At 36.4% G+C, this 19,601-nt stretch overlaps 1 protein-coding gene and 1 long non-coding RNA gene across 9 annotated transcripts; one reads left to right on the top strand and one right to left on the bottom strand.

The window, feature by feature from the left end:
• Positions 1-5,849: 5,849 nt before the first annotated feature.
• Positions 5,850-6,594, bottom strand: LOC114826547 (uncharacterized). Its single transcript, XR_011583746.1, has 2 exons — positions 6,452-6,594; positions 5,850-6,244 (listed from the first exon to the last, which is right to left on the bottom strand). It is a non-coding gene; the product is annotated as an uncharacterized lncRNA (long non-coding RNA).
• On the top strand, positions 6,247-17,817 carry LOC103423317 (transcriptional corepressor LEUNIG-like). 8 transcript variants are annotated; one of them, XM_070826893.1, is made up of 20 exons: positions 6,247-7,373; positions 8,022-8,257; positions 8,465-8,580; positions 9,052-9,149; positions 9,328-9,437; positions 10,742-11,161; positions 11,237-11,325; positions 11,702-11,780; positions 11,860-11,935; positions 12,157-12,206; positions 12,526-12,828; positions 12,983-13,186; positions 13,357-13,602; positions 13,685-13,829; positions 14,422-14,531; positions 14,730-14,879; positions 15,165-15,320; positions 15,425-15,541; positions 16,936-17,142; positions 17,391-17,817. In XM_070826893.1, the coding sequence occupies exons 3-20, from the start codon at positions 8,549-8,551 to the stop codon at positions 17,532-17,534; spliced, it is 2,736 nt and encodes a 911-aa protein (XP_070682994.1). In that variant the 5' UTR covers positions 6,247-7,373; positions 8,022-8,257; positions 8,465-8,548; the 3' UTR covers positions 17,535-17,817. The 8 variants fall into 8 exon arrangements, 7 of the variants coding, with proteins under 7 accessions (XP_070682994.1, XP_070682999.1, XP_070682998.1 ...); XR_011583735.1 differs by lacking the exon at positions 6,247-7,373 and having other exon boundaries at positions 7,885-8,257; positions 16,936-17,237; positions 17,391-17,529; XM_070826898.1 differs by lacking the exon at positions 6,247-7,373 and having other exon boundaries at positions 7,885-8,257; positions 10,742-11,100; positions 11,224-11,325; positions 13,712-13,829.
• Positions 17,818-19,601: the final 1,784 nt, after the last annotated feature.

The following is a 19,601-nucleotide window of genomic DNA, read 5'->3' as shown; positions in this document are numbered from 1 at the left end:
CATACTAAAATTTGAACTAAATCTAAGGGTTTGATCTTCTCATAAGTTGCAGACACTCTTGACTCTAAAACTTATGAGATCTGTTTCGACTTTTTCGAAACTCATCAGAGGAGGAACTTATTGTTACTATTATTTATTGAGTAACCAAAATGACTTTAGAGTTGTGAAATGAAAATTTAAAAAAAAAAAAAAGGAAGTGGCAGACTAAGAAAATGAAAAAGCAAAAGATGAGAACTTAATCATTGCATTTTCTGTTTTGACATATTTATGTGAATGATGTTGGATTAAAGCCCATGTCACAAGTTCTATTTATTTAAAGCAATTTATTTACAGTGGGTAGAATTATTACCCTTTGCTTTAAAGCTTTGATATTTATGAGAATGATGCTGAATCAAAGCCCTTGTCACAAGTTTTATTTACTTTAAAGCAATTTATTTACTATGGACGGTTTTATCGCCTACTGTTTTAAGTTTTGATTTATGTGAATGATGCTTAATTAAAGCCCTTGTTACAAGCTTTATTTACTTAAATGCAATTTATTCATTATGGTTGGAATTACCGCCTATTGCTTTAATTTATTTATTGTACTTATCTTTTGTTACGATGAGTATATACAGGATCTGAAGTTCCTTGATCAGATCAAAACCTGCAGTTTCTTGATCCTCAACATATAAAAATGATTGGACCTGAAGTTCTATCATGCAAAAAGATCGGGCATGAAGTCCCTTGATCCTCAAGATCGAGACATGAAGTTCCTTGATGAATACTATAAGTTTGAAGTGCTGCAGTTGCTCAACTTAATTGTAATAAAGGACATAAGAGTCACAGTCTACAGACTATTAAATAAGGACCAGAAGTTCCTCATGTCCATACTCAAAATGATTTAACAGAAGTATTTATTAAGAAAATGAAATTGATTACTCGCGATTTGCTCATGAAAACGAAATTGCCAATTTTCTACATGGGGACATGTAAACTTTACATGATGCATTATTAATTCAGTTGAGACACGTTACCAACCATCAATACTTCTCAGTACAACTCGTGTTTGGGAACCAACCAAACATTATACATTTATGAGTTTTTTGTTGTGTTATGTTTGTGCCTATTACACTGCCACAACTTACTGAAATCAGGCATCATCGCCGATTGGGAATTGATGTTGAACATCATCTATTATTCAATATTTAGAACCTTTTACTGGGGATATGTTTACCGAATGGTTTGCATACTTTTTGATAAGACAATTTTCCCGCTGTTAGGGAGAGAAAACAACATTGTTCCAGAAGAACGATGAGAAAATATCATTCCAGAAGAATGATAAGAAAAGATTGTTCCAGAAGAACGAAGAATTTGCCTTATTTTAATTCACAAAGCAATCAACATGACAATGAAGTAAGAATAATTGAATGATGCAACGATATATCAATCAAATGCCAGATGCATTTAATGATGCAACGAAAATGATGAAATCACATATACTTGCTGCAAATATGCTTACAAGAATTGATGTCCTTGTTGGACGATATAGTGAGGCAGTAAATGATTATCAGTTACATGCCTGAAGCGTGGCAGACCTTTAGACTCAAAAGGTTCAGCCATTCGAGAGAATAAGAATATGGCACTACTGAACTATTGCATTCCCGAAGCATAATTGTTGCATGCCAGAAGCATGACAGTCGCCTCATGGATACATGTCCTAGAAAGGACAATCCGCGGACATGGGAATGTTAATGTCTTATGCATGAAGCATGATAGATGTATAGGTTCCAATGACTTAACTCTGAGAAGTGGAGATTAAAATCCAAGCTCTATGACGCTCAAGAAGAGGTTATGATCCGCATTTTCTAAATTACGACTATTTTGGAAGAGATAGTGTAATGCCCTTAAAGAGGCAATGGATATCCAAAAGAAATGAAAAGCTTTTATGCATGCGCATGCACATGAGAATATGGGATCACGGATTGATGATAACCAATGGTAATTTTGGTTTTTACAAGTAGCTATTAAATTCATCAATGAGCTATATTAATATTGAGTCACGTTCTTTTGTTCATCGACAAAAGGAAAATTATTGGCCAAAAATGGAGAAAGGCAATTCGATTATAATTTTGTAAGAATGTGGAAAAATGAACCTATATACTTGAATACAATACAAATAGCCAAAAGATGTTGAATTAAGGAGGTTATATTGGGCATTTGTAATATAGTGAAATATACTTACATGATATGACACAAGGTTACTAATTATACTATTGTAAACGAGTTCATATGAATGGATAATTATATACAAAGGGTTGAGTCACCCACATCATATCTCCATAAGTAAATCCCTCAAGTTTACATGGGAGCAAATTGTTTTGTATAAATTCCAAAGGAAAATGTGTCATGAAGTGTAGAAAATTCCTGAAGAATTCAAATTGCTTGAAGTAAGCCCCCGAAGGGTAAGGCATGAAATATGTACTCAATACCAATAAATGGTATAAATTGCCTTAGTGAGTACTATCATTATGATATTGTTGCAACATACTAAAATCTCTTGCAAGAGTCAATGACATTAGATTAGAACTCCTGAAGTGTTGATGATATTAAATTGAGACTCTTGAAGAGTCAAGAAAGAATATAAAGTGTTCAGAGAAATATTGTCTCGAGCTGCATATCGAACAATCTACCAACACGAATCTTATCCATGATGTTTATGATATTAAAACAACCATATGGATTGAAGAGAAATATCAATTATCTTCGTGACGGTAAAGATAAATTAATATTTGTCCAGAAGTACCACATCTTAGTGAAATATATACTTTATTGTATTTGACACAATACACTGAATGAAATAAAACTTATCTATTAATATCTTTGAGAAATTACAGATATGTGCATACACATGAGTTAAAACAAACAAACAGGATGGAGCCTTCACAAAGGTTGCTCATGTGAAGCCTCAGTACTTGGAAATACCCCAAAAGGAAGAGGCACTGGAGATTGATCATGTGGGGCCCCAGTACTTGGCAAAACACTAGAAGGGGAAGACATCAATTGCATTCGGAATCTAGCAACGAACCTCTGGTGATCACTTTAAATCCGACTTTCAGATTCCTGTAGCTGGTTGAGATTTCTTTTCATGCTCGTAGAGTAATTATTTGTAAGCACGTGTAACAATATATTCTCCTGCTCTAGCCCTCTGATTTCTTATTTAAGACTTGCCACCTCAGCCATCAATGATTCAACTTGGCGAGTTTGAGCAAGTAGGCGTTGGCCCATATTGGAAACAGAGCCAACACACTGAACATTGAGAGCTAATAAGTCTTGAACAACCGACTCATTAGATCGTTTTGAAATGATTATGTTATCATTTGGAGCGAGAAGATTCCTAACTACCATAGTAGCGGTTATGTTATTCTTCATCACAGAGTCCCCAACTGTAAGATGACCATTATAAGATAAGAAGGACGGGCGCCATATGTTATCCTGACGCTGCTCGTCTGTATCACTCCTAAGACTCAAATCTAAGCAAATGTTAGATGGACAAATCATTTTCAGAAATGATGAAGGAAAAATGAGGTCAAAGAAAATATCAGAAGTGCAAGGAGAGGAAAATTTCTACAGGCAGCAACTTTCTGAGCATACTTTTGAACGCGATTGAGGTCTATATAAAATAAGAGGCAACAGAGCCACTCGTTTAGAGATCAAAGAAGCACCGCTCTTCGAATTTCAAAAGCCAGTTTTTCCTGAATAAAGTTCATTGACATTTTTCAGATGCAATCTCAGCTTTTTCGGATATCGAGTGCAACTTTGTCAAAGATCTCTGATAAAGTTGAAAATGCGTAAATCTTACTGTTCTAATTATACCACAGTTGCTGACAAGAGTAAAGGCATAACACCACTATGTGCTATTGAAAAATCTCTATATATGTCAACCGCCGTTCTCTATAACAAGGCAGACTTGCAAGAATACCTAACTTTTCCTCATCTTCGATACTGCATCTTCAACAAAGTATCTTGAAATACTCAGTTTTTTTCCTCTTCGAGAATACCTCTTCAAAACAAATCACACCAGAGCAAAAGTATCTCATATCATCAGAGTCGAAAGAAAGAGTATCTCATATCATGCTTTATTCTTGTCCTTTCCTTTGTCCTTATTCTTACCTGCAAAGACAATGATAAAAAAAGTAATATGTCAGAACCTCCACTCAAACTCCTGCTGCCACACATGGATGAGTCACCAAGAAGTGATGAACCATTCAAATGCAAGGGTTGCATTCCACTCTTGCATCAGTGGACAATTCCTAGAAGAGAAGATGCCACACATGCATGGGGGAAATCCAGGAAAAATACCATTTATGCAATGAGAACAAGGCAAGTGAAAATGATACATTGAAGCATGTGGAGACAAGCGCAACAAACACGTGCTGATTCATCCCCGACAAAGACAAAGATCACTTTCTCCGTGAAGCTCCTCATGGTCAAATTTCATTCAAGATCAAGCCTAGAAGGTCCTTGAAGAAATCACAAGTTTGATTCAAGATCAAGTGTCCACCACCCTTGAATTAAATTTAGCTCCAGATAAAATGAGTAAATTCAGACATTTAGAGGAAGTCTAGCATAAGGCCCTCCAACCCAGTTCAAGAACAAGCCTGTGGAAAGTTAACAACAAGTAACATACCTCTTTTGGCAACTCTCCTCGCTAAGGGACTAAAGCATAATGATCAATGATTAGCCTAAAGAATTTGAAATCAGGGGAGATACTCATTAGGGGAGCATCCAAAAACAAATTAAAATTTTAACAAGTTAACTGATGTTGACACGTGGGCATCCAAGGGGGAGTGTTGTAAAACAATGGGTATGTTTGCCCACATGTATTTAGTAAAGGTTCACAAGTTAAGTAGTGAAGTTTTTGTTTGCTTTCATAATGTATGCTCTATAAATAGAGCATTATAGGTGATAAAAGGAAGAAGAGAGGAAGAAGTGAGAAGCCACAAGGCTCATGGTAGAGAGGGAGAAAAGAGAGATGAGAGTTATCTTTGTAATCTTATAACTTCAGATTATAAATAAAAGCACTGCTACTGTCTTGAGAATCCTTTTATATATATAAAAAAACTAATAGGTACAAACTTAATTTAATTTAATTTTTTATTATTTTGGAAATGTTTGAATTGAAAATTAATTAGAAGTTTAATAGAGGTGTGAGTATTAAATCCTAAATTAATTACCAATTTTTATATTAAAAAATTATATAATAAACATGTAAATTCATTATCACATTAATGTTTGGGACTTGAATCAGAATTTGAGAACTAATAAGGTCTTAGTCAATGAACAGTAAAAATTAAAGATCGGATACTAATTTTTCCTTATAAAAATTAAAAAAAAATCTATAAATGGGTTAAAGCAGGAGGAAGAACAAGAAATAACAAAAAAAAAAAAAAAATAATTAAAAAGATAATTAGGAAGAAATATGATTTTTACAATAAGTTTTTTCTTTTAAGAGATAATTATATATAATAAAATAATTAAATTTAAAGAATTCGACTTATTTTAATAAACTGAACTATTCATATTATTGGCTTAAAAAATTGAAGTTATATCAAGTTTTCCTTTTATTTATTCCATTGCACATCGTCGATTTTACAATAAATCCAAAAAAAAAATTACAAAAAAAAAAAATTGAAGGAATCGAACTTACAGGCATATGCTTTCTCGAGGGTTTCGAGCTGAAATGGGGTATTCGAGGTGGTTTGGGAGTGAGGTGCTTAAAAAAAAAACACCCATGAAAAAAAGCTGTGAATGTTTTAGGTGTTTGGTAAACAGAAAAAAATAGCTTATTTTGGAAGCTGATGTGAGAATAAGCTGAAATCAAAGGAAAAAGCTGAAGCTGCTATTTGCAGCTTTGGAAAACTAGTTTTTTTTTCAAAGCACATGGAGCTACAATGCTTCTTTAATGAAAAGATCCACTATCAGACTGCTTTTTTTCTTTCCAAAAGCACTTTTACAAAAAAGTTTACCAAACACTCTGCTGATTTATTTCACAACCGCTTATTCTCACAGCACAACCACTTATTCTCACAGCACAACCGTTTATTCTCACAACATAACCGTTTATTCTCGCAATATGTTTTTTTCAAAACCATGAATACTAAACCAGCCCTTCATCCGGCGCTTGGGCTTGCTCGGCCCCTCACTGGAATTGTCAAATTATATATTCCCTTCGATTCACGCGGAGCAATCTTCCCGTTGAACCCTGCATACACCAATAACACAACAATGAGTGCGTAGTAAACCACCAATCCAAGTATCAAACACGGCAGTGAGCTCAATCCGGTGCCAATTCACCACAAGAATCCACACAAGGGCCCCAATTACCAAAAACACGAAAATCAGAAGCAAAATTTTGTAAGCTAAAGGAAGAACGTCGCTGCAGGTCGAGCTGAGAGTGTAGGCGACGAACCAGTACGCGTTGAAGAAAATTGGGAAAACGATGAAGGGGAGGAAGACATAGACGACTTGCTTGGGTCCATGTCAAATCTTTGATCAGAGAGGACGAGTAAGCAGAGAAAGTGTGTCCGACCCAGTTTGGGAGACGGGTCAAAGTTTCGTTTTTGACGCAGGAGGATGAGTCGGAGTTGTAGGCGGAGGAGATGGCAGAGTAATTTTGGTTGCGGTGGACGACTACAAAGATTCCGATGGCGAAGGTAGCCAGGACGAAGAGGAGGAAGAGGATTAGAAAGAGGTCTTTGAAATGGCGGGGGGCCGTAGCTGTATGAGATATGGAGGTACTGGTCAGGTCGGAATCGGATACCGGTGGGTCGGTGTAAGATGGACGAGGGGACGGCGGCGGTGCGTGTCTTCGATTGGGGGTTTGGATCATGATTTTTGTTCTGATTTTCTCCTTCCGACGCCTCCTCCATTGAAATCGAGACCAAGATCTGGGATTTGCGGGCAGTCGAAAGCGGAGGGGAAGAGAATATTTTTTATTATTTATTAATTATTTTAAAATTTTAATATTAATACATGACGCAACGAGTTCCACGTCATAGACTGTTTTTACAGACAACTTAAGAAATTGTTTCAGAATTATGAATTTTATGTAAAAATTTTAAAAATTGTTATTAGTATTTTAAAAATTTTATTTTACATTTTTTATAAGCATATTTTTTCTTCTTCTAATTATAAAAAATTTAAAATACCAAATAAAATTTTAAAAATGCTGATAATAATTCTAAAAACCTTAATGTATCAAATATTAAAAATAAAAAACTTCAGCTAATAAATTGAAATTAACTCTTTTTTATATTTGATAGACACATTACTTTTAAGACAACATGAAAGGGCAATTCAGTAATTACAACAAAAAGCTTTGCACGATCTCAGTGGTATTAGGCTGAAAATTTGACAGGGTTTGAGGGCTGATTAAGTAAATTCAATCGGGAAAACCATTGTGATATCTGCTGATAATAATTCTAAAAACCTTAGACCATCTCCAACCCTGGGCTAAAAGTCAAATTACCCCCCAAATTACCTCCCAAATTACCCCCCAAACACTCTCCAACCCATGCTAAAATTTTAGTCTAAATGCCAAATGCTATTTCTGGGCCAAATACCCCCCAGGTTTCCCCCCGGACTAAATGCGAAATGTTTATCGGAATTTAAATTTTTTTAGATTAAAATGTTTATAAAATTAATTTACAATAATCTACATATTTATTTAAAAAAAAAATTGATTTAAGAAAAAAATTTAGGCTAATTTCATTCTTTAATAATTCCGGGCTAAAATTTTAGGGTAGAAGGGTTGGAGCAGAAAAGATGTTTCTGGGCTAAAAGCTAAATTTTCCGAACTAAAAAATTTGGCTTTTAGCCCAAGGGTTGGAGATGATCTTAATGTATCAAATATTAAAAACCAAAAACTTCAGCTAATAAATTGAAATTAACTCTTTTTTATATTTGATAGACACATTACTTTTAAGACAACATGAAAGGGCAATTCAGTCATTACAACAAAAAGCTTTGCACGATCTCAGTGGTATTAGGTTGAAAATTTGACAGGATTTGAGGGCTGATTAAGTAAATTCAATCGGGAAAACCATTGTGATATCTGCAACGGCAGCTCAAATTCCACCAACAGTCCAACTCCAACTTCAACACTTTCAGAAAAATTCCTAGTCACCTGAGAAGAAAGAGAAAAAATAAAAATAAGAAAAAAGAATTACAACAACCACATTAAAGATAAACTCCCAAAAGGAAAAAGGGTTTGAAGGTATCCCTATCATCTTTCCCTTTCTATATTAATTTATTAAATCTGACATCAGCTGAAAATTATATATTTGCAATTTTTTTTTTGTCTCTGTATTTTTCGTTTGGTAAAATTATAGCTCTTTCTGCACATTCCTTTTTGTATTTATGTACTTCCATGTTCTGTACCAATAATTGATTGCTTTTCTCTTCTGGGTTTGATTTGCTTCAGAGCTGAAACGTAGCAGAAGAAGTTGCCATTTGCGAATCTGGCATTATTATTCAGTGTTTGGGTGAGATTTTGCTTTTCAGCAGCATGTCTCAGACCAATTGGGAAGCTGATAAAATGTAAGTTTTGGGCTGTAAATTGTAAAGTTCTTCATTTTCTGCCCTAGTTCCCTATCTGGGTTTCTGTCTTTTTCTATTTTACTGGCCTCGTTGTTTTCTGGGTCGATTCAGGTTCTGGGTTTCTGGGATTTTCTGGGGTTTGTTAGTTTTTGCAGAGCTTGGATTAAAGTTGGGTTCTTTATCCTGTTTTCTTTTGTTTTGTATGTTAATTTCAATTAGTGTGTGGATTCTAGGGTTTGTTTGTTATAACGGGTATGAATTTGGGCCATCTTTTACTTCACTTTTTACAGCAGAAATTGGGTTTCTGGACTGAGCCTTGTCTATTACATCACTTAGCTCTCTATAATTTCTGTTATTCTTAGTAATATTTGGGTTTTTGTTAACCAAAATATAGTCTTTCACTGTTTTTCTCTGTGAAGTTTCGATTTTTCTCCTTCGACTCGTGTGACTGATAATGTTTGTGATTAACAGGCTGGATGTGTATATCCATGATTATTTAGTGAAGAGGGATTTAAAAGCTTCTGCACAAGCTTTCCAAGCTGAAGGAAAAGTATCCTCAGATCCGGTTGGTAAGCACACAAATTTTGACCTAAGGGGCACAAAAACCTTGTAATGGAAATTATATTTCTTACTACTTTTTAAATGAGTTTTTTTTTTTCCTTAGCTGAACTTGCATTTTGATTTTTCTTTTGGCTATAAGTTCCGTTCTCGTTTTTTTATTAATGTTTTTGAGAAATGGGTTTACAGCTATTGATGCACCAGGAGGTTTCCTGTTTGAATGGTGGTCGGTTTTCTGGGATATATTCATTGCTAGGACTAATGAGAAGCATTCAGAGGTTGCTGCATCGTACATTGAGGTTTGAGATTGCTTTATTATGTATTAGCTTGGTATATACTGTAGGCCATATATCATTTGAAATGAGAGTTTTAAGAGAGAAGAAAAGGGTGTGTTTTGTGTAGCTGATAGTTCCCAGCCTTAAATAGAATAGTTAATGTTGAGCTTGTTTCATGCTTTATGTTTTCTTCACAAGCCAATTTAATGGAATGCACTTCTACTCTCATGTCAGGGGAGTCTCATTCTTATTTTTTTTTCACAGAACTAAATGGAGATCCTATGCTGGAGTAGATTTTGAGTTTTTTATTCTTGCTTGTTCTTTCTCTAGTTTATATGTGAATTGTTATATCCTCAGTTACATCATTCTCCAAATCTGCTGCAGTCAATCCCTTACATGTTTTACTCTGACTCTTCTTTTGATAAAAGTTTACTCCGATTCTTGTGACCATTGTTTATATAATAACATTCAGTTTTCCCCCTGGATTTCTGATCTATGTCGTTATCCTTTATAGTTTGAATCACTGAAAAAGTTGTATTGACTTATTTGCTTCTGATTTTCCATCTGCTTTATGTTCTATCATATATTCATGAAGACTTCTTATTCCTTCGTTATAATTTTGGCAAACAATTATTAGAACTCAAAGGTTCTAGGTATGCTACAATGTACAAGTATTCAGCCCATCACCAAACTTTATGTTAACATTTTGTTTGATGGTCGTAAGGCTTAAACCCCTGATGGTTGTATGTGAGCTGAAAATATGCTGGCCTGTACAATTTCAGATGAGTGTTACAGCTTTTGATTGTTTTGCATTCTTGAGTAACAAGTACTTTGTATCTTTGAACCACTTTTTCAAATTTCTAATTGCGTTATGGGTTGTTTTGTTGAGCTTATAATTACAGTATTGGCCTGGAGAAGGGTGCTTTTTCTTTTTGTTTTGGTGCGTTTTCACTGAACCTCATGTGTAGGCCAAGGTGAATATCTGTTGGTCTTCAACACTAATGACATGACATCGGTAGAGCCTCTTAATTTGACTGTAATGCCTAAGTTGGATGAATACACTCAACCTCATGCTTGATAGTAACTAATAAGCACGATCTTTTTCAGCGGAGGCATCAAATAGTCGTGAGGAATACTGTTTGTTTGTCTACTATAGCTACGTGTATATTTCTACAAAAGTTACTTATAGTGAATTAGCCATATTAATTTGATGTCTTTGTGGTTCCTGTGATATGGACCGATAATCACAAGCTTTACAAGGGTATTTCTTATAGTTCTTATAAACAAGGTAGTGCCTTTTGGAAGCTCATGACATGTTCAAACTGCAGACTCAGTTGATTAAAGCAAGGGAGCAGCAACAGCAGCAGCAGCAACAACAACAACAACAGCAACATTCCCAGCAACCGCAAAACTCACAACAACAGCAGCAGCAGCTGCAAATGCAGCAACTCATGTTGCAAAGGCATGTTCAGCAGCAGCAGCAGCAACAACAACAACAACAGCAGCAGCAGCAGCAGCAGCAACAGCAACAGCAACAGCAGCAACCACAGCAGCAACAGCAACCGCCACAGCCGCATCAGAGAAGAGATGGGGCACATCTCCACAATGGACCTACAAATGGGCTTGTTGGAAATGATCTTCTCATGCGACAAAATCCTGGAACAGCAAATGCCATGGCTTCAAAGATGTATGAGGAAAGATTAAAACTTCCTCTTCAGAGAGATTCTATGGATGATGCATCTATGAAGGTAGGTGAATTATCCTTATTATTTTGAATAGAATGACCTTAACAGTTTTCTGACCATATTAGGAACAATCTGCAGCAGAGATTTGGTGATAATGTGGGCCAGATTTTGGATCAAAATCATGCTTCAATATTGAAGTCAGCCGCAGCAACCGGCCAGCCTTCAGGGTGCGTTTCTCTAAGACTATATTTTTCAACTATTCTTATTTGCTTGCTTAGCCTCTGGATACATTGAGAAATGATGTGGACTTGTTTATGCTAAGCAATTTTTCTTCTAATTTACTAAATGCACAGAAATTTAGGGCTAGCAGAAAACAGTTTCATATTGATGATAGGAAAATTGGGATTGCTCTGATATTGTATTTTTAGGATTTAGAGTAAAGTGCGACCCCGGTCGCCCTGCATATATCTCGGAAAACTGTAAAATGTTAGTTCGTATGCTGTGCCCGCATAACTACTCATTCATTCAGGGTTTTGGATGTGGAAGCTGTTACTTAATCCTGTTATCAACATTATATATAACACAGTGAGCTCTTTTTTGCAGGCAAGTTTTGCACGGTACAGCTGGTGGGATGACTCAACAAGTCCAAGCGCGAAATCAGCAATTGCCAGGGTCTACACCGGTATGCTTAGTTTTATGTGGAATTCCATTACATGTCTTTTGAATCATGTTTATCTGTTCTGACTTGTATATGGAATCAGGACATAAAGACTGAAATCAATCCAGTGTTGAATCCCAGAGCTGCATGTCCTGAGGGATCATTGATAGGAATTCCTGGTATTCTTGTTTTGTCTGTTTCGATGTTTGATTGACCATGTCTCATTCTTTTGAAATATTGTTTGCATATTGGTCTGCTTCTATTTTTATATTGGAAGCCTGCTATTCCAAATTAATTGTGAGTTAGTAACTTAGTAATTATAGAGTTAAATTTTTTTGTAAGTTTTGATGGTATTTTATAATGATGCTTGTACCTTACATGTAAGATTCTTTGATTTCAGGATCAAATCAGGGTGGAAACAACTTGACTTTAAAAGGATGGCCGCTCACTGTAAGTTTTTGATGGCTGGATACTTTTTTTGCTTCTTAGCCTTTGTTAGAGAATTCTAATGTCTATCTGGACCATTTCTTTTCTTGAGTTTCTGATCTTGTATTAAAACAATGGTAGTAGTTGTGCTAAATGAATCAGAATTACATTGTTTCTGAATTTGGAAACTCTATTAGTTTGTTTGTTGTCCGTCTCTGAAGTTTAGAATCTCAAAGTGACCAATGTTTGTTTAAAATTAAAATCTCTATCATTTGTTTCATTGCATTTCTGAAGATTGGAGTATCACTCATCAATACTCTACAACTGTTTTTCTCCTTGTTAGGGTTTGGAGCAGCTTCGCTCTGGACTTCTTCAGCAACAGAAACCTTTCATACAAGCTCCCCAGCCCTTTCATCAGCTTCAGATGTTGACACCACAACACCAGCAACTTATGCTTGCTCAGCAAAATATGACATCACCGTCTGCTGCCAGTGATGAAAGTAGACGACTAAGAATGCTAATGAGTCGCAGTCTTGGGAAGGATGGCCTAACAAATTCTGTTGGTGACGTGGTACCAAATATGGGATCACCTCTTCAAGCTGGTGGCCCTATTTTGCCTCGTGGAGACACAGATATGCTGATTAAGGTGCTCCAATCTCTGTCCATTTCACTTGTAGTTGTTAATCTCTGTTCATTTCACTTGTAGTTGTTATGGTGGCAGTGTTTACCCCATCTGTACTTCAACATATTATCAAACAGTTCATTCTCTTTGGCTTCTGAGACTGTTTGTTTGTTTGTAGGTAAAAATGGCTCAACTACAGCAGCAACAAAACAGCAATCCCCAACAGCAGCAGCAACAGCTTCAACAACTTCAACAGCATGGTCTTTCTAATCAGCAGTCGCAAAATTCAAATCTCAATCCCCATCAGCAAGATAAAATGGGGGGTGCTGGCAGCATCACTATGGATGGTAGCATGTCAAACTCTTTTCGAGGAAATGATCAGGTCTGTCCTTTTATGGTTATTTCTTGTGAACTTTTCTTGGTCAATTAACTCAGGCTTGTAATGCTTATAAAATTACAACCTTGTAGAGTAGTTATTTTTCAACTTTTTATTTACATGTTCTTTAGAATTCTTGTGAAGCTCCTGATACAGTTTTGCCTATGCAATTTAAGGTTTCAAAAAACCAGGCAGGAAGAAAGAGAAAGCAGCCAGTGTCATCTTCAGGGCCTGCCAATAGCACAGGTACAGCAAACACAGCTGGGCCTTCCCCGAGTTCAGCCCCTTCAACTCCCTCGACTCACACTCCTGGAGATGTAATCTCAATGCCTGCCTTGCCCCATAGTGGTAGCTCCTCCAAGCCTCTGATGATGTTTGGCGCTGATGGTACTGGTACTCTTACTTCACCAGCACATCAGTTGGTGAGTGACTTCTTCATCTTCTTGTATTAGAAGGAATCGGCAATTCCTTGCACGGATTCTCATTGGGATTCCATTTTGGCAGTGGGATGATAAAGATCTTGAATTGCAGGCTGATATGGACCGATTTGTAGAGGATGGGTCTCTTGATGATAATGTCGAGTCTTTTTTATCCCCTGATGATGTGGATCATAGAGATGCTGTTGGTCGATGTATGGATGTCAGCAAAGGTGCGGTGGATGTCATGTTGAATAAATTCTTCGTTTTACATTTCCTGAACGTAGTATCTGCCAGTATTTTCTTAACTGCGATGCAATTCTTTCTTATTTTCTCAAATGTTAGGTAGATATATACATTCATAAAAACCAGGATGGTGCAAGTCATAGGTATTGAATTACAAGTCTCAATCAATGATCTTTGTCATTTTACTTTTATCAATTTTTATCTCACATATATTAACTACCACGTGTTTTTGGTAATTGTGTTGTCCACAAACTCACAAACATTGTCAATACTCGTTCTTCTTATCTTCGTAAGCATTCAATAGAGAGAATGTAGATGTAACTTATCATAGGAAGTAAATAGCATACGGTCAACTAATCAAAGATTTTTCAACCTGTTTTTCTGCAACGTTACTATTCAATTACATCTTTTTAGCTGTGTACTTGGTTTTAGGGAATTGCATTTCTAAGTGTTATTTGGTTCATCATAGTTATTTATTTTTTATTTATTTTCTTTTTGAAATAATTAAAATAAGTAAACCTGGTTATTTGTAGATATTATTGTTTACTTTAAGAGCTCATAATTTGAATTTGACTGCAGGGTTCGCATTTACGGAAGTAAACTCTATTAGAGCAAGCGCAAGCAAGGTTACAAGCTGTCACTTCTCATCAGATGGAAAGTTTCTTGCTAGTGGGGGCCATGATAAGAAGGTGAGGGAATGAATGTTCAAATTGCCAATAACTTCTGTGGGAGGATTAAGAACTGCTGCTACATATTGGCTAATTGATTCTTCCAGAACATTTACATGTGAAATCTATTGTTTAGTTTAATTCTTAAAAGCTTTAACGTTTATTTTTTTGTGATGCTTGCTCTTATTTAGTGTGTTCTTGATATTGTGTATTATGCAGGCTGTTTTATGGTACACAGATACATTAAAGCCAAAAAGTACGCTAGAAGAACATTCAGCTTTGATAACTGATGTTCGTTTTAGTCCGAGCATGCCACGTCTTGCAACATCTTCATTCGACAAGACTGTCAGGGTGTGGGATGCTGACAATGTTAGTTGAAAATTCTTCTGTCCTATTCATCTACTTAGCTTATACTCTGATTTTAACCTATTGATTCGAGATTTGAAGACTGAGTTACTTCTAGTTTAATTTCTGTCATATATTCTGTAATCTTTGCCGTTATAAGTTTATGTATATGGTGTAATAATCTTTTTCATTGCTTGGGTGCTGAGTTGGTGGCTCTATTCTTAAAAGGATGATTTATCTTTTTGTTTTTCTTCCGTGACATGCTGTGGATGTGCTGTATTAAGCCTTCTCTATGTTTTTAATCTGCAGCCTGGTTATTCTCTCCGTACCTTTATGGGACATTCGGCCTCTGTTATGTCATTAGATTTCCACCCAAATAAAGATGACCTCATCTGTTCTTGTGACAGTGATGGTCAGATACGCTACTGGAGTATTAACAATGGCAGCTGCTCGAGCGTGTTCAAGGTAGAATCTTGTCTTCTGGGATGCAGGAAGTAGATGGGGGTGGGGTAGTGGTGGTTTCATATTATTTACGTTTTGTTAAATTCTTGTATGCTTGAATGTATTAGGGTGGTACAGCACAAATGAGATTTCAACCCCGTCTTGGAAGATTGCTTGCTGCAGCCGCTGAGAATGTTGTGTCTATACTGGATGTCGAGACTCAGACTTGTCGGCATTCATTACAGGTCAGTCTAACATATTGTCTCACCAATTTGGGTAAATTACATAGTAGCCCCTCAGGTTTGAGGTCTATTGCAATCTTATACAACATCTTTAAAACATTTCACTTTCATACATAAAGTACCATTTTATTTCAAAATAATACATCCGTTAGATTTTCCGTCCATTAATCCGTTAAATGCTGACGTGGCTGCCACATTTGTGCCACGTGGCTGGCAAATGTGAGCCACGTGGCAAAAATAATAATTTTTTAATTTTTTTTAGAAACCTGTCTGCCACATATCTTTTTTTTTTTTTTTTTTTTTTCTTCTTCTTCTCCTCCTCTTTCTTCTTCTCTTCTTCTTCTTCCTCATTCTTCTTCCTCCCATCTCCTCGCCCCCATACCTGCACCTTCAACCCAAAACCCATACCTGCACCTTCAACCCAAAACCCAGAAAAAAAGAAAAAGACGAAGAACCCCAATCCCATATCCCCCCCACACCCAGATCCCATTAACCCCCCTCCATATCCTCCCCCCGTGAAACCCAGAATCCGCCCCTCCCCCCGCACGAACCCAGATCCCCCCTTCTCCCCCTGCGCGAACCAAGATCCCATGCATCGTCTACCATCCTCCACCCCCGTGAACCCCCCAACCCAGAAAGAAAAAATCCACCCCCTGCCCCCGCGAACCCCCCCAAACCCAGAAAGAAAAAACCCCCTCCCTCCCCCTGCGACTCAACCCCCTTCCGCACCCACCTTCTTCCCTCCTCTATACACCCCCCACTCCTTAAATCCACACCCATTCCTCCCACCTCACGAACCCGGCGATGACGGGATCTGATTTTTTTTTTTTCCTGGGTTGCAGGTAGGGGGTCGGGGGAAGAATATGAAAATGGGGGAGAAGACAGGAGGAGGATGAGGGGTGGGGAAGACAAACTGAAGGGCTTTTTTTTTTCCTTTCTTTCTCTCTCTCCTGGGTTGCAGGGAAGAAGATGAAGATGGTGGGGGTTGAGGGGAAAAGAGAGTAGGAAGAGGAGGGATAAAGTTTCAGTTTTTTATTTATTTATTTATTTTTATTTTTAATTTAGAAGATTTAGGTTAAAAAAAATAAAAAATTATTATTTTTGCCACGTGGCTCACATTTGGCAGCCACGTGGCACAAATGTGGCAGCCACGTCAGCATTTAACGGATTAATGGACGGAAAATCTAACGGATGTATTATTTTGAAATAAAATGGTACTTGAGGTATGAAAGTGAAATGTTTTAAAGATGTTGTATAAGATTGCAATAGACTTCAAACCTGAGGGGCTACTATGTAATTTACCCCACCAATTTTTTTCATAATTGTGATTGAAATTGATTATTTTATTTTTATATGCATTGTCAACTGCATTAATTGGAATTCGGATTTGAATACAGGGGCATACTAAGCCTATCCATTCTGTGTGTTGGGATCCTTCTGGTGAGTTCCTCGCATCTGTCAGTGAGGACTCTGTAAGAGTTTGGACACTTGGAGCTGGAGGCGAAGGGGAATGCGTTCATGAGTTGAGCTGCAACGGAAATAAATTTCATTCATGCGTTTTCCATCCTACATATACTTCACTGCTGGTCATTGGCTGTTATCAGGCAAGTCAATTCTGCATTATTATGCTTATGTAATGTTCGTTACATCTTTTCCTGCAAATCACTATTCTCTTAAACCGTTCATTGGCTGTTATCAGGCAAGTCAATTCTGCATTATTATGCTTATGTAATGTTCGTTACATCTTTTCCTGCAAATCACTATTCTCTTAAACCGTTAGGATGTGCGTTCCCATTTTACATCCTGGAAAAAAGATCCTTACTGATAATTTTAGCTGAGCAAATATTTACAGTCATTGGAGTTATGGAACATGACGGAGAACAAGACGATGACTCTATCAGCACACGAAGGACTTATTGCTGCATTGTCTGTGTCAACCGGTACTGGTTTGGTTGCTTCGGCTAGTCACGACAAGTTTGTCAAGCTCTGGAAATGAAATGGTCGTTACTCTGATTAACTGAACTTCACAGAGTAGGATTAGGTTTCTGCCAGTATTGGTCCAACGCTTGTAGTTTGTCTCTTGGTTTGCTGGATTCATCGTCTTTCGCTTTTAATGGATCTCGAACTGCCTCCCCATGACCCCCGGAAACTGACCTTGTAATATTATTGTTGTATTTGTACGCCTATTACTACAGTTAAAACTCTGAGATCTCTTACATGCTTCATGGAGCTCTTGTAACGTTTTTCGAACGGTATAATAGAAAATTTTATCATTCTCATTGTGTTTCAATCTTAAAAGGGTTTATCATAAAATGGTTTTTGAAATTGATCCACACCATCAAGATGATTTCTGAAATTGAAAATCTATCAAAGTAGTCCTCGAAAATGTGTTGCAAATCAATGTCAATTTGTTACAATTCTATTAAAAATTCTGGTAGGTGTTGATGTGACAGATCAATAAATGTAGTTCTAGAAATAGGTGCTTCTGATCAATATGATCATTTCGTTATAATTATGTCAAAAATTCTGTTATGTTTTGATTTGACATATTCATGGGTCCCACAAGTTTGTTTTATCTTATCGCAACCCACACTCCTCTACCTTCATCTATGGCATCCTTTGTCATCTATTCTCCGAAAAAAAAAAAAGAAAAAAAAAATATCAAGATATCCATCTTTACATCATTTGACACCCTTCACCAAATTGAACAAGAATTGAGACTATATTTGGTGATGGCTTGGATTGGCGGCGACTTCTATGACATCTCTGTTAACATTTGGGCAATCGACATCCTCACAACCTTAATCTTGAAGAACTAGTTGGGCGTTTCCTGATTATCTTGGTGATGCTAAGAACTGCAAGATCTGTCAATCTTTTTAATTAATTACGAAATTATTAAGCCCACATTGGCACATAACAAATTTTTTGACAGAATTGTGATAGAATGACGATGTTGATATGCGACATCTATTGTCAAGGACTATGTTGATTGATTTTGAATTTCAAGGACAATTTGTGATAAAAACTCATAAATCTTTTATCTGCTACATCAACATATAACTTATTTTTGACAGAATTGTGACAGAAAGACCATTATAACACCTACTTTCACAGACTATTGATCGATTTTCAATTTTCAATTTCAAGGTCAATTTTCAGGGACCATTTGTATGAAAAAGACTTATGGAGCCCATTTATGTTCCACATATGGGCTTAAGATCGAACGAAAACAAGTGACATAATTAAAGGGTGAAGCTATCCATACATCTCATTTTACCTCTCATACACCATTTTCAATTTACAGCCGCTTGATCGAATGAACTGAAAAAGATCCAAGAGCATAATTAATAAGAGATGTGTGAGAGGTGAACATAGGTGTGTTGATAGCACCACCCGAATTAAATGGGGGTGTGTACGTAGAGAAAAAGGGAAAGATTATCATGTCCCGTGTCATTTTGTTTCAGCCGAGTCTCTTTGAGATAATAATTCTTTTGTCATCAAGATCCAGTTTCGCAGTTCAAATATAGAACATAAGGGTTTACATGCTTGAAACGAAGAAATTATTTGATGTAATGGTAATTTCACGTGGGATGTTGGTAATTGTAATTTCATCGCCAGTTACGGATAAAACTGAAACAAGCTTGGATGGCTTCTGTAAAGTCCAACATAGACAACCGCAATTTATTTCCACATTTTGTCAGGATAATTTTGGAATATTATAGATCAAAAGTTTTGATTGAGTGAATTTAACTATATATTGAGCCGTGCAAGTGGTGAAGTGTCTTGGTAATTAGAATTTTTTTCTTTAATTCACTGTATTTTGTGTTCAAACTCTTCCCCTCCCTTCTTTAGTTTAGATCATAAATATTGCTTATAATTTAAAATAAATAAAAAAATTTAGTCTCAACAAAAGCACCCTTATTAAGCATTTAAAAAATGGAAAGGGATCATATCTGGATCCCTTCCACCTAATTCTCCTCATCAAACAATCAAGACCCTTGAAATTTGATCCAACGGTTAAAGTTATTATAACTTTTAATGTAGGCTAGTATTTTTAGCCGTT

The sequence above is a fragment of the Malus domestica genome, chromosome 08 (genome assembly GCF_042453785.1).
Source record: "Malus domestica chromosome 08, GDT2T_hap1".
Classification (NCBI taxonomy): Eukaryota; Viridiplantae; Streptophyta; class Magnoliopsida; order Rosales; family Rosaceae; genus Malus; species Malus domestica.
Note: the sequence above shows the minus strand (reverse complement) of the source record. Positions and strands in the feature narration are given on the sequence as shown.